Raw genomic sequence first — 13971 nt, forward strand, 5'->3', positions numbered from 1 at the left:
TGAAAGTATTACTACTTACTATGTATTACTATGTCTTTTATATATTTTGTAGCCTAAGGTTTCATGATGTATTGAATGATTAAAATAATTAGTCAGTACCGTCATCAATCCTTCTTTCAAAACGTGTTTTGTCTTACCCTGATTAACTATTTTAAGTTTAAAGTGTTCATATTTTAGACCAAGCGGGATGGTTTTTGCTGGAAATTGCGTACATGCGTACGCATTTTAACCACTAGAAGGCCAAAACTTGCATAGTGTACCTTTTAAATATTGATATTAGTGTAATAGTGTTGCTGTGTTCCTCAAGTTGCTATGTGAATTGTGTGACTAACATTAACATCAACGTAAAATATAAAATCATTTTATTAGTTCTGCTCCAGGCAAACTAAGTTCAAATGGTTCTTTCTTGAGCCCTGTACATTCATTTCTAGTAAACAAACGTGTCCAATCAATCATATGGTGTGCTCTTTGTGTAACTACAAAGCAAAATGTATTGAAGCCGGGTTGCATAAGAAAAAGCAAGCCAATAACATGGGCATTTCCTCTCCAGCTCTTCTTTCTTCAGACTTCAGTACACCTTCTACACCTCCAGCTTCTTTTTCATTTGGAGTTTGTAGAGGATTTGATAGCCATCGTCCCAAGCGTAGAGCAGCTGCTCCACTGGGCTGTATTTGAGGCTGGCATGAGTGCCGTATCGTTTGGGAAAGTATACATGTGGAGCGTCATCGTTCGTCACCATGTCACTGACATCAAACACGCACTGAATGCGGGAACGGCTGGGTAGTTTGGAGTTGTAGACCACATAGACAGTACCACAGATGACGAACGCTGCTTCAGCATTCTCCCTCACACAAGGGGTGTCCCACATCTGCTCAATGTCAAGCGTTTTAGGGTCTATCTTGGCTAAAGAGATGTGCCGCTCATTCTCCTGTGTGGCGTAGATGGCCCACAGACCCTCTTCGTCCACTGCTAAATCGATGAAGGTCTCTGGATTCAGGCTGTATGCTGGAAGCTGGTTTTTAGCTGGAAACACAGCACTGTCTGCAACTATATTCTTCTGAAGATCAAACTTTATTAGTTTCATCTCATCACCCTTCTTCAGATAGTAAAGGTGGTTGTTGTAGATCGCATGGCCCATACCACGCCAGTCCGAAGGGAGCTGGACGCTGGTGGCCCCAGAAGTGCCTTGGGAGGACGTGAATTCACGGACTGTACCAAATTCATACACTGTGTTATCCTCTGTTCCATTTAGGATGTACACCTTCCCAGTGGCACTTCCCATGTCTTTGGTCCACATTCCCTTAGTACCGCCTACTCGCTTGAGGATCTTCATGGCTTTGATGCTGGAGATCATGTCACCACAGTCTAAACGTATAAATGGAAAATCAAAATCATTTTTATTTTTGGATGAACTATCCCTTTAAATATTCTATTACATTTTTGGCTAACAAATTCTCCTTTCAGTAGCCTGTCATTTGTTAATCATCAAATATTCGTGTCATTTCCTCTGAGATCCATCTTTTGCTTGAATTAGAATACCAATATTTGCTTTCCACTAAAGCCTGATTTAACGCTAAACCCTAATGGGAATGCGCAGTGCACTAATGACAGTTAATCAGGTTTGTGGCGTTTTGCTATGAAAAGGCAATATAGAGCTGCTGAAGTGTAGAGGAAAGCATCATGATTTGTCCTCCAGCAGTATAATTACTCTCGCAATGATGGAATAATAATACATTTTATTTAGTACCTCTAAGTGCTTTTTAAAATGAGGACTTTGGGAACATTAGACCCACTATTTAATGCATTATGTATTAAACTCTGTCACGTTGCGATAGCTCAGAGCTTGATATGATTGAACCCTCTTCCCTGTCTTTCTCGTTTCACTTATAAGAGCTTCTCAAAACTGAATCTTCGAAGTGTTGCTGGCACTTTCCACAATTATGTTTAATATTCGTTTTCTAGGAGTTTTTTCAACCCTGAGACAGTGTCGTAAAAAGAAATGGCAGAATTAGTAAAGGTTATAGTGGTTAGCTAGTTTAGAACCAAATGTTACTTTGCAGTTATTGATAAACTTATTCACCACAAATTAAATACATTTTTGATCATTTCTTATTACTTAGCCTGCAGGTTTGAGTAAAAAAAAAAATTAGATCTTTTTTTTTTGTCCAAATTATGTCATTATGTCAAAAAAATGTTTTAGTTGTATACTCTCAATTCAACAGACTATATTGTCTGCATGTGCTATTTTTTGTAAATAAAATCACAATTTTATGTTTTAATGTTGTTATTTTATGTTAGATAAAATCTCTAACATATGTAATAGTTCTCACAACAAAAACATGGCTTTTGTGTCTCTAATGCACTGGGATTCCAGAGATAACTTGTAGAATGGGCCAGCTATGGCTCATGCCATCAAACATCACCGGTATCTAAGCATGTGGAATGTTACCTAAAGCTCTTTACCTGTAAGTTTGGCGTACTTGGCTTTGTTCCTCTCCTTGACAACCGTCACCTGCTGCTCCACCAGCTTGTCGTCCACGTCCACGCAAGGCTGCGCACCATTCTGTGTTTCGAGGTAGTCCATTTCTCTCTCCACGCGATCTACGCGTGTTCCCACTGTGTCCAACTCGCTCCGCAGCGCCTCCTTGCTCTTGTCCAGGCCCTCTAGCTGTGCCACCATCTGCTGCTTGAACTCGCGCAGCTCAGAAGCGTAGCGGCTGGTCTGCTCATGCCACAAGGAGATGCGATCCTGCCAATGGAGAAATAAACAAAAACAAGCCCCAAGAGCCTCAGTAAAAGAGATATGAGTTAGTCAGAGTTAGTCTGTTAAAGTGGCATCTTAAATAATATGATGAACTGAAGGCGAGCAATTATCTTTGTTGTGGGATAGTATGTTAAAATAAATGTGAATGGTTCTTCTGGCAACCACATTATGTTGCCACGCAATTGCTTTAAAAAGTTATACAAAAGTTATATATATATAGCCTACATCCAACTTTACAAACATATAGTATTTATTACAATATAGCAAAGCATACGGTTGGATATAGCCTATTTAAATGCAGCTCTGGAAAAAATTAAGAGACCACTGAGATTTTTTCTTAAATCAGCATCTCTACAAGTATGAAAGCCATTCCATTCCAATGTCTGTTGAATTCCAACACAGGCACACCTCATTCTATTGAATGAGGTGCTGATTAGGTGATCACCTGAACCAAATCTTATTTAATAAGGAAAACTATTTAAAAAAAAAACACTTCTGTGGTCATCACTATCCTCTTGCAGTAGGACCAGCTGGATGGCAAAAACAGTGTTACCAGCACCTCAAAAGTAATAGAAAACTAAAAAATAACTATTGACCATGCCAAAAAAGATGAAAAGGAAAGTTTTGAGTGAGGAAAAGAAGGGTTCAATTCAGGCTTTACTGGCAGAGGGATACTGCAGATATTGTTTTCATGCAGTGGGTTGCTTCCTTCCTTAAAATTTCAAAGACGGTGGTTCATAAGAACAAGGTCGAGCAGCAGACATGGGGTACAACAAAGCTACAGACAGAGGGCAAAAACGATTCTCCACTGACCGGAATGACCGCCAACTCATTAGAATGTCACTCAACAACCATAGGATGACAATTTTCAGCTTTGTCCAACACCTGGTCATCTTATGGTTAGACGGATGCCTGGAGAGGCCTACAAGCCACAGTGTCTCACACCCACTGTGAAATTTGGTGGAGGATCAGTGATGATCTGGGGTGCTTCAGCAAGGCTGGAATCAGGCAGATTTGTCTTTGTGAAGGACACATGAATCAAACCACGTACAGGGTTGTCCTGGAAAAAAACTTGCTTGCTTCTGCTCTGACAATGTTCCCCAACTCTGAGGACTGTTTTTTTCAGCAGGACAATGCTCCATGCCACAGCCAGGTCAATCAAGGTGTGGATGGAGGACCACCAGATCAAGACCCTGGCCCAATCTCCAGACCCGAACCCCATTGAAAACATCTGGAATGTGATCAAGAGGAAGATGGATGGTCACAAGCCATCAAACAAATCTGAGCTGCGTACATTTTTGCACCAGGAGTGGCATAAAGTCACGCAACATCGATGTGAAAGACTGGTGGAGAGCATGCAAAGATGCATTAAAGCTGTAATTTAAAATCAGATATTGATTGACAATATTGATTTCTGAACTCTTCCTAAGTTAAAACATTAGTATTGTGTTGTTTAAAAATGATATAAACTTATTTTATTTCCATTATTCGAGTCTGGCAACACTGCATCTTTTTTGTTATTTTGACAAGTTGTTGCTTTCGGCAAATAAATGCTATAAATTACAATATTTTTATTTGGAATTTGGGGAAAATGTTGTCAGTAGTTTATAGAATAAAACAAAAATGTTAATTTTGCCCAAACACATACCTATAAATAGTAAAACCAGAGAAACTGATAATTTTGCAGTGGTTTCTTATTTTTTTTACAGAGCTGTATATACAACTTTGTCAGCATACAGTATAGCCTACTGGAATAGGGCATTAATTCTTATTTATTATTGCCGCAACAGGTATACTAGAGGTCAATCGATTTATTTATTTTTGCTGATTAATCAGCACAGGTAACCGATTGCTGGAACTGTCCATATAGTTTTCCAAGTTGTGTCAGTTGCTGGAGTGGCTGAGAAGGGTCTGATGTTATTATTAGAGATGTCGGCCGGCTAACTGTATTTTAACTGGGTCATTAATATAGTAGAAATGTGAAATAATTTTTTTATTTGGAGCTTTCTAGACTGAGAAAAGACAGAAAATGTATTTTTGTCTCATGGGGATGAAAGACAACAATTCCCAGAATGCTTCGCTGCCCTACAAGGCCACTCCCAAAGCCCCCTACTGAACCACTGTGACTGGATTACTTTCACTTTCCCACCGCGACCGCATTCATTTTCATAAAATCAGTTCCGTTAGAGAACAGACACTACAATTAAAAACCGAACGTGTCTGTTCAATATGTGATTGAGGGAGTGTCACACAGCGCAAACTGCAGGAGTCAAATTGCATACATTCGTGATGAGCTGAATGAGCTCTAGTCATGAGCGCTGAGGTAAATGCGACCGCCCTCGATAGATTCACAGCGCGTGTTCAGTCTGGAGCATTTTCAGTTCATGCCTTTGGAAGCTTAACTTTCATAGGAATTAATTTGAGAAGTTGAAACACTCACTTTGCTCCTCCGGCCACACCGTTTCCATGAATGCCTGAGGCTGCGAGCTGAGCTATGAGTGCGATCTCCCATCCCCCATGTGTGAGTTGAAAACATGTGGAAATAGCTCCCTCTGCTGGCTGTAGTCTTTACCCTCTGGCCAAAAATTCCTCCCATGAAGCAAATTGGCGACATTTGCGTCATAGGAGGATTTTTTTTCCAGAAATAAAATGCATAAATCTCTTGTCTCAGGGGGATATGAGGAGGGGGAGCACAATCATTTGAATATACTTCAGGGTTTCTACTGATACAAAGCCATATGCTAATCACTGAAGTAACCCTTTTACTTTTTATCATTTGTTCACACATTTGTCAGCTAAACATTGATTCAGTGTTTCCCATTAAAGACCCAGTGCTGCCACTGTTTCACAATAAACCAACAAATTTAAATATAACCTAACATAAAAGGTCTCTAATTCATTTCAATCAGCTCCCTATAGTTCACTAGTCAGGGCACTGATTAGGACTTAAGTCAATGGGCGGACTCCCTGATCAGTGCCCTGACTACTGAGCCAGGCTTCGCCCCTGGGTGTAATCAGAGGAATCTGTCAAATGATGTCCATTTTATCACGAAATTCAAACAATAAATGGCATTTTGATGCTCCTAAATAATCAGTTCAAGCTACAGTGTGGATCGCGAGTCATCTCTTCCACTTTAATACAAGCCTCGAAAAACATGCATAGTGGTAGGCATTTGTTGAAAGTGACTGTAGGCCTACAACTTACCGAAATACGAATTATATGTTTTCACTCAATCAGTGTTTCAACAATGGAAAGAAGTCAATAAAACAGCTTGTAAACAATTGTATTTGCAAATTGTAGTTCATACAACTTAACATTGTGTTTACTGTTTAGCCTACCTCAGGTAAGTCATCTGATGTGCAGTTTGTTAGTTAGCAGCAATAAAGAAACACTAGAGGGGAACTTACTTTTAATTATTGAATACATTTGTCATAAAGGCAAATGCTTATGAAAAATACCTTAGAAATGTGCAGTTGAGTTTTGACATTTCTGTTTTTTATTTGGTTGTAGCCTAATTAGCCATCTGAAAATAAATAGCAGTTTAGCCTTTTTTTTTTTCTTTTTTTTTGTTAATTGCAACCATAGTGTGTACCAAATGAGAGGGTTATCTGTATAGTTTGCAACATTATTTGGGAGAGGTTTCTTTTGCATAAGAAAATCAAACTACCGGTATCGGAATGTAGTATCGGTGCATCTCTCTAGTTATTATAAAGTACAAGAGCGGCCTCTAGAGGCGAAATAAAAACTATTATTTACACCGCTTGGAGTTTGTTTTGCCACGTGACGCTGCGTGCTGGACAGAGCAGGACATTTCAGAATGGATTTAAAACATATAAACGGTATGTAGCCTACAGTACAATACAGTACATGTTTTCATTTCAGTATAAAGTAGACCTCATTAATTTGTTGACTAGATGCTGCATTAGTGGACAACAACAGTATGTTTGAGGCTGAGAGGGTGCTAAAATTAGTAGGCCTACTAGTTGTTTAAACAGTGTGTCAAAAACACGCAAGTCTGACCCACCCACCCAAATGTTTAATTTCACGATTGTTACCAAATACTTATTTGCTTATATCCAGCTGGTCGCTTTTATGCATTCATTATGCAGCGAAGTTAATGCTTTGAGAAAGCAAATTGATATGTTCGTGCAGCCGAGAGAAACAGGCCCAGGCCATGTCCCAGGCCTATTGTATTAACATATCAGAAACGCATCCAAAAGATATATATATTTTTTTCATATTTTTCATGTACGGAGTATAGACACAATATACAATAATTTTACAATGCTATGGCCTTTATAGATATTTAAATATTAAAGATCATTAAGCATGACTGTTTGGTTTATATGAAGTTGTAACTTTAAGAGTAGGCTACATCTGTTACATTAGCTAAGGTTAATACAATTTTTAAAAAAAAATTTCAAAACTTACCAATTTTTTTACATTTTAAAGTTATATCTCTTAACATCAGTTATGCACTGAACTAACATGAATGATCAAGGTATAATTCATATTAATTTGTATTTAAAAAGTACAGTAGGCTACATTTTCATGGTTTAGTTAAGTTTTTTATTTATTAAGGTTCAGCACTATTTTATTTTTATTTTTTATTCAGTATCCCTTTTTTTTTTAAATCAGATGATTAATCGGTTATCGACCAGTGTGGTCCAAAAAAAGTCTGTAAAAATAGGACATAATTGTACTGTATTAATTTATTTAATTTTAAACTTAATCACATTGTGTTTTAGGGTTAACGGAAATAAAATGTCCGGTAAAAAGCTGCCAGTACAGTTTATTTTTTACAGTGAGTGTAGGTATCGTTATCGGTAAAAAACTAATGCCGGTCAACATCTAATGTAAACTATATCAACCAATTCTACTCCTCTGTGACTAATGCAAGAAGATACTAAGACATTAAAAACATTAGCATTAACATTAGCTGTTTTGAACAATATGTTTTGTGAACAAATGCATTTTATTTGACTGATACTATTTTAGAAAATGCATTCAGACATTGATTTCAGATAGCTTTTATACACATTCATGCTCTAAGGGCTAAGCAATCATACATTTTAAATCGTGAACTCGAGCACACTAAATACTGAGTCAGACAGCCTCATGAGTGTAAATTATTCAACTATAAGCCCTCCCTTGACAGCTGCAGGAATTCATGAAGACTTTGGCATCGGAACAGCCTCATTTGCGCTGCAGATGGATCAACCTTTGGCAGCAAATGTTCTTTTTTGAATTTGTGACTCAGTGGAAGGAAAGAAGAAGCAAAGTGTGTTTTAGTATAATCACACAGAATGACTTGCCTGAGAACTGTATGTGCAGAGTCAGCACAGGGAGAAAACAAGGGAAAATTTCCTTTGTGTGACTGAATCCAAGACACAGAGGGAGATCAGGTGACTGACTCAATGAGAAGGGAATAGAGATAGTGTGCGCGTCTGTTTTTATGCCGCTGTGATTGTCTGGCATGCTATACTACAGTTATCACGTTGAGTAAGTTTGGGCACAATATCATGTTATATGCAAAATATATGCATATGTATGGTGACCTTTGCTATATACAGTAAAAATGTAATTTTATGAATTAACCAGCTTGTAAACATATTAATCACTAGAAAATTAAATTATATTGTAATCATTTAAGACATTTCTAATATATAGAATTTTTTTGGTGTTAAAATTGAGTGAAGAACCAGACCCTATAGAACACCATTGAAGCTCTTTTACATATACATATTTGTTTGATCATTATATCACATTTTAGCCCACTTGTACTCTACTGCCAAATGTTCTGTGACGCTTCACTCCTATGGGGACCTTTTTAAATAATAATGATAATTAATGCTCAGAGTAAGTATTAAAGACCTACTAGCAAGTAATTGCACCATATCCTTAAACAGATCCACAATTCAGTCTGTTGTCTTTTTCTTTAGCTTCACTCTTCTTAAAACTCCATGTCTGCTTATATCTGGAGGCCCGGGTCTGACTGGGAGAGTATTATTGTTCTTACCTCAATGGCAAGGAGTCTTCTCTCCAAGTAGTCCATAAGGGCCTGCTGCTGTGCCCCAACCAGGCCAAAAAGAACGAGGACAAGGAGCTGGAGGGCTCTCATCTTAAAGACCGGAGGAGACTGCTTGGAAATGGTGAGTGTGTGAGTATGTGTTTATGACAGGCGGAGTGGAAAAGCCCTCATGCAGAGGCACCAAGTTGGCTGGAATGTTTAGAGAAAGAACAGAGCGAGAGGAGGAGCCTAAAACATCTGGAGCAGCTCTTTCTCTGGAGAGCTGGATTACCCCCATCTCCTTCTCTGGTAAAACAGAGAACTACTAATGACCATTTTTTTTATTATTCACGTTTACCTATGATTTACATTTGTGATTTACCTCAAACATGTAAAATGGAAATTACTCGATAGCCCAGTTTGACATAAACAAGAAAAATGTACTGATGTTCTTGCCCTTTTCATTCTTTTTCAGCTTTATTTTCTTTGGACGAACAGCACGGCTCACATTCAATCTGTTGCATAACATGAGACAATTTCCCAACACTGACTCATATTTCAGTCTAGTGTAAACCATGGAGTGTTTCACTGTAGGCACAGTTTCAGTGTGGAGAAAACGAAATTCATGAGGATCATTCACAGTGATCAGTTAAAGTGTGAGAACATACTGCAACCACCGAAACATTTATAGTGTTTTGTGGTCTGTGGTGCAATACACTCTATGGAAATTGATTTGAAATTTAGACAGCATAGGGTACGGAAACATTGTCTTCGTTTTTGCAAGTAAGCAAAAAAAGCTCACTGCCTCAGAAATCAAAAACTGAAATAAAGGTTATTTAAATTTATTTTAAAATAAATTAGTTATTTTAATTTCAGTAATCATGCAAGGTGCAACATGTCCTCAATGTTTTGTTGAGTTTCATACTTGATACACTAGGCTTTTCCAGAGCCCCAAAATGAACAAAAATGTGCCATTTGCTGCCGTTGCTAATATTTCTATGAAATAGTTTGCAATGTAAATAAATTAGATTTTTATAACAGTATTGCAGACTACTTTCATAAAATGCATGTAATTATCAGTTCTCACTCTATGGAACCTAGTACACCCTGCGCAATGTGTCTCCATGCGCGGTGCAAGTGTTTTTTGCTAGTTTTAGCCTGTGTCACGTTGTTTAAATAGATGCATTTGCGCCTATTTGTGTAACCATGGCTAGTCTGAAAATGAGGTGTGTTCAGGCGCATTGCTATTTTGAGGCAACTGCACACAAACACATTTTTAAATATTAAAAATTAAAGGATTCAAATGTAAAAGATTATTATTGTGTACATAAATATAAAAATGCCCACATGTTATAATAGATAGTCATTGCATGTGTCAAAATTAGCCTATTTGCAGTAATGATGAGCAAGCAGGCGTCACTGGACGAGGAGATCTGTTTACTCGCTGATCATTCAGTTTTTCCACTTGCAAAGTCTGCCATGTAAATAGCGAATTTGCCATGGTGTGAGTACAACTGGCTTTTAAAATGAATGGGAGATGATACTCTGATTGGTTAATTGCATGTTATGCCCAAAACACCATGGACCTGGCTCACCAACCATTTTCCCATCGTTAAACTAGCAAAAGTGCATTTGCGCTGTGTGCTTTAGACCAAGGGTGCCCAAACCTGTCCTGGGGACCCCCCACCAGTGCATGTCTCTCTCATCTAACACGCCTGATTCAACTTATTAGTTCATTAGTAGAGACTGCAAAACTTGAATTAGGTCTGTCTAATAAGGAAGATATACAAAATGTGCAGTGGTGAGGGGTCCCCAGGACGGGTTTGGGAACCACTGCTTTAGACCAGGCACTCAGATTGTTAAAATAGGGCCCTGTATCTCCTTATAATATACCTTAATTAAATATTTAAATGCTTATTAATGCGGTTCAATGATATAATTCCGATGCAATTCAGTGATCAATTCAAAAACCTTGATCATTACATTTTAACTAGCTGTTCTAAAGAATTACTTGTGGATTATCAGGTAAACTAGACTGGGTAAACCCAGCCTGATCTGCCGGTGATTTGATTTCGCCTGTCAGCTCAGTCTGGAAACCCGTACATTAATTTCTACTGCTTCTGTTACACTTTTGCGGGAACCAATCACAGACTGGCTTATCCACCTGGCACGCCATGGGCGGGTTTAACACGATAACAGATATTGCTGCGTCTCAATTCGCCTACTTATACTACGTCCTAAAAGTATGTACTCTTTTTGTGAAGAAAAGGTATATACTTTTGAGTATGTAGCAGAAAAGTATGCAAGCTTCGGGACATTGATCTGCCATGTGTGGGTCTTTGTGGGTCAGAGACTCTCCTCATGTGTTTGCAGTTTAAATATAATGATGCATTTAAAAGTTAATGGCTAAACGTGTCATTAAAAAAGTTCACAATGCTGCTGCAGGTGAAATATAATGTGGACAACACTGAATAAATATATTTTTGTCAGGTTAAATAGTTGATAGTTGGTCACTCAAACCCCTTTATCTAAACTTCTCTACTTAACCGCATGCTTAACCGTCGAACTCGCACATCCGTCATGTTTGTAGTTTTTTAACGCTTTTATCCGCGTTTGTAGTTCTATTCGAATCCTCGTCCAACTCGCAATGGGTTGTGGGCAAAATCAGCCGTAGAGTGCACATCAATCCGTACTTTGAATTCGGACCGGAAATAGTAAACCATCCGGGTATGTTTGGAATACTCTTTTCAACATACTACGATTTGGGACATACTAATTCTATTTTCGAATACTATTTAGGATGGATAGTATGCGAATTGGAAAGCAGGGATAGAGAAATGATGGGTCGTGCCCGTTGATCACACCTCTTGTGGTCTGATTGGTTGAAGGACTATCCAATTGCGTACAGAGTTGTTTGAATAATGCCAGTTGATTATGCCCCTTGTGCAGTAGAAAATACAGAGCAGACTCCCCAGACCAATGTTCAATTTTAAATATACAATATAAAAGTTATTCTTCTTTTTGCTTGATAAAAATCATAGTAAAAAGACTTGTACCACAACCTAAAAAGATTTTTTTTTAATTATACAAAAGTCTGTTTACTTGCAAAAAGAAGTATAAACTATCATTCAGATGAAGTAAATTGTGTACAACAGGTTTTTATCATGTTGGGATTTTTAGAATCTTTCAAATTTGCATATCAAATGTCATATAGTAGACTAATGACTGATATATATATATAAAAATTATAACCACTAGGAGGCATTACAGCATAATATTACTGCATTAGCACGCAGCATCACATGGTGATGTACACATTGGAGTTCCTCTTCCTGTTTTGGGGCAGAAAATAAATTTAAAGTAAGTAAGACTTGTGTTGTTGAAGTGGTCTTATACACTGCAGTAACGTTAGGTAAAATAAACCATTTTCTCTATATTCATTTGCAACAACAAAAAAATCTGCAGTCAAAAAGTATAATACATAACAGAGATAGTGAAGGATAAGTATGAGTAGAGCAAGTCAGTATGTTATATTTTTGAATTGTGTTTGTCTTGTGCGATCAGCATAGACTCTTTTATTTCAGGCTGTCTGCCTACAACATAATCAAAGCTCTTATTTTACTCTAAATTATCAAAAGTCCCAGCTTTTCAAATCTCTGCTAGCATTTCTAGTTTAAACTCCTTGCATGTCTTGCAAATATAGTGCATGCACTTATTGATATTTATATTTAGGAGGCTGCAAGTAAAATAATCTACAACAAAAAAGAAACAGCACTATTGCCTCATCTTCGCTAAGAAATCTTTAAGCTGGCCTTGGCCCTTACAACACCCCTTTGCACTTTGGTATGGGACTGATGTTTTCTTACTGATAGCAATCTCTGAACCATGTTGTGGTTAGACTGCTGTCTACAGTTTTTTTTCCTTTCCTTTTTTTCTTTTTCAGTTTCACTACAAACGAGAGAGCTGTGATTATTTGATGCATGGTTTTCTTTCACATCACAAATTAAATCAATAATCATTCATTAATATTTAAAGAGCTAGTTAATATTAGATGCATCGATCCACTCTGAATTATGCATTTTTATTTATTTTAGTTATGACATCTTTTTTTCTTTTCTTCTGATACACATTGAAAAGTGAATGGAAAAAGGTTAGGCCTACTTCTAAAGGGTTAGTTCACCCAAAAATGAAAATTGTCATAATCACATGATTTTTTTACAGATTAACACTGATTACCCAGAACAGTTTCTTACATAAAGGTTAAAGTTAAAAGAAGACTTAGTTAGGTTTTTTGTTGTTGTAATATTTCGAATTAATATTAATAAAAAGTAGCAGTAATAAAACCGGAAAAAAATCACAAATTTTGGCGTCCTTATGGACAAGTGGCACCCCATAGCATTTGCCTATTCCGCCTAAATGCCGCAGGCCGGCCCTGTATATAGCGAACAAAAACTCGTGTTCCATGTAGAAACAGCCAGGATATAAGTGTGACCTCTGCCTTCTGTGAATTAAAGTGGTTCTTGTTACCCTCTTGTTCCATGAATTTAAAGTTCATTTCGGATAGGCCTACTAAAATCCTGACAGAAAAATCTTGAAAATGTTGTCTATTTTTTTAGTTTGTTTCTCTTGCTCGGCTTCTTCCTCTTTGTTCTTGTTCTTTTTCATTCTTTCCACTGATGAATCTTAAGAAGGAATCTTATGTCCCATGGTGTTATGTATTAAAGAAAACAGTAGCCTACATCCAGGAATGTTGTCATAATTTTTGTTCTCTGTTCTCAGCATTGTCATTCCCCTGCCGTTAAAAACGTGGTAACTCATTCAACTGGCTAGTCACCCTCTAAATTATGTCACAATATAGAAGGCTGACTTTCACGTTTGCTGACACCACTTATTTGACCTCATTTCCTGTTTACCACATTCACCCCTTTTAAAATTTCACCATCTCTGTGACTGAATCCTATAAACAAGTACCGCTTAGTTCTAAAATATTCTAAAATAATTTGTTAATTTGCATTAACCCCAATTTTTCATATTCCCCAAGCTTTACATATTGTTCTTTACATGTAGGCTACTTTATAGGTACACTGTAATTACAGAAAGGCATGCTGTAATTTTGTTTAACTTGCTTTACAATTTGGTTGTGCCCTTTTTTGTTCATAATGACCTTTCATAATGATAAATGGTTCTTTTGATTTA

At 37.4% G+C, this 13971-nt stretch overlaps 1 protein-coding gene across 1 annotated transcript; it reads right to left on the reverse strand.

Moving 5' to 3' along the window:
* Nucleotides 1-345: 345 nt before the first annotated feature.
* Nucleotides 346-9234, reverse strand: olfml3b (olfactomedin-like 3b). Its single transcript, XM_067432134.1, has 3 exons — nt 8785-9234; nt 2464-2749; nt 346-1365 (listed from the first exon to the last, which is right to left on the reverse strand). The coding sequence occupies exons 1-3, from the start codon at nt 8884-8886 to the stop codon at nt 581-583; spliced, it is 1173 nt and encodes a 390-aa protein (XP_067288235.1). The 5' UTR covers nt 8887-9234; the 3' UTR covers nt 346-580.
* Between the last annotated feature and the right edge of the window lie 4737 nt (nt 9235-13971).

Source organism: Pseudorasbora parva, chromosome 22 (assembly GCF_024679245.1).
Source record: "Pseudorasbora parva isolate DD20220531a chromosome 22, ASM2467924v1, whole genome shotgun sequence".
In the NCBI taxonomy this organism is placed as follows: Eukaryota; Metazoa; Chordata; class Actinopteri; order Cypriniformes; family Gobionidae; genus Pseudorasbora; species Pseudorasbora parva.

Excerpts from the sequence above, each read along its gene's own strand:
- olfml3b (XM_067432134.1), bottom strand. The coding sequence starts at position 8,886 with ATGAGAGCCCTCCAGCTCCTTGTCCTCGTTCTTTTTGGCCTGGTTGGG. Across the intron at positions 2,750-8,784 it reads GAAGACTCCTTGCCATTGAG|GATCGCATCTCCTTGTGGCA; the intron begins GTAAGAACAATA and ends CTCCATTGGCAG. Across the intron at positions 1,366-2,463 it reads CAAGTACGCCAAACTTACAG|ACTGTGGTGACATGATCTCC; the intron begins GTAAAGAGCTTT and ends TTATACGTTTAG.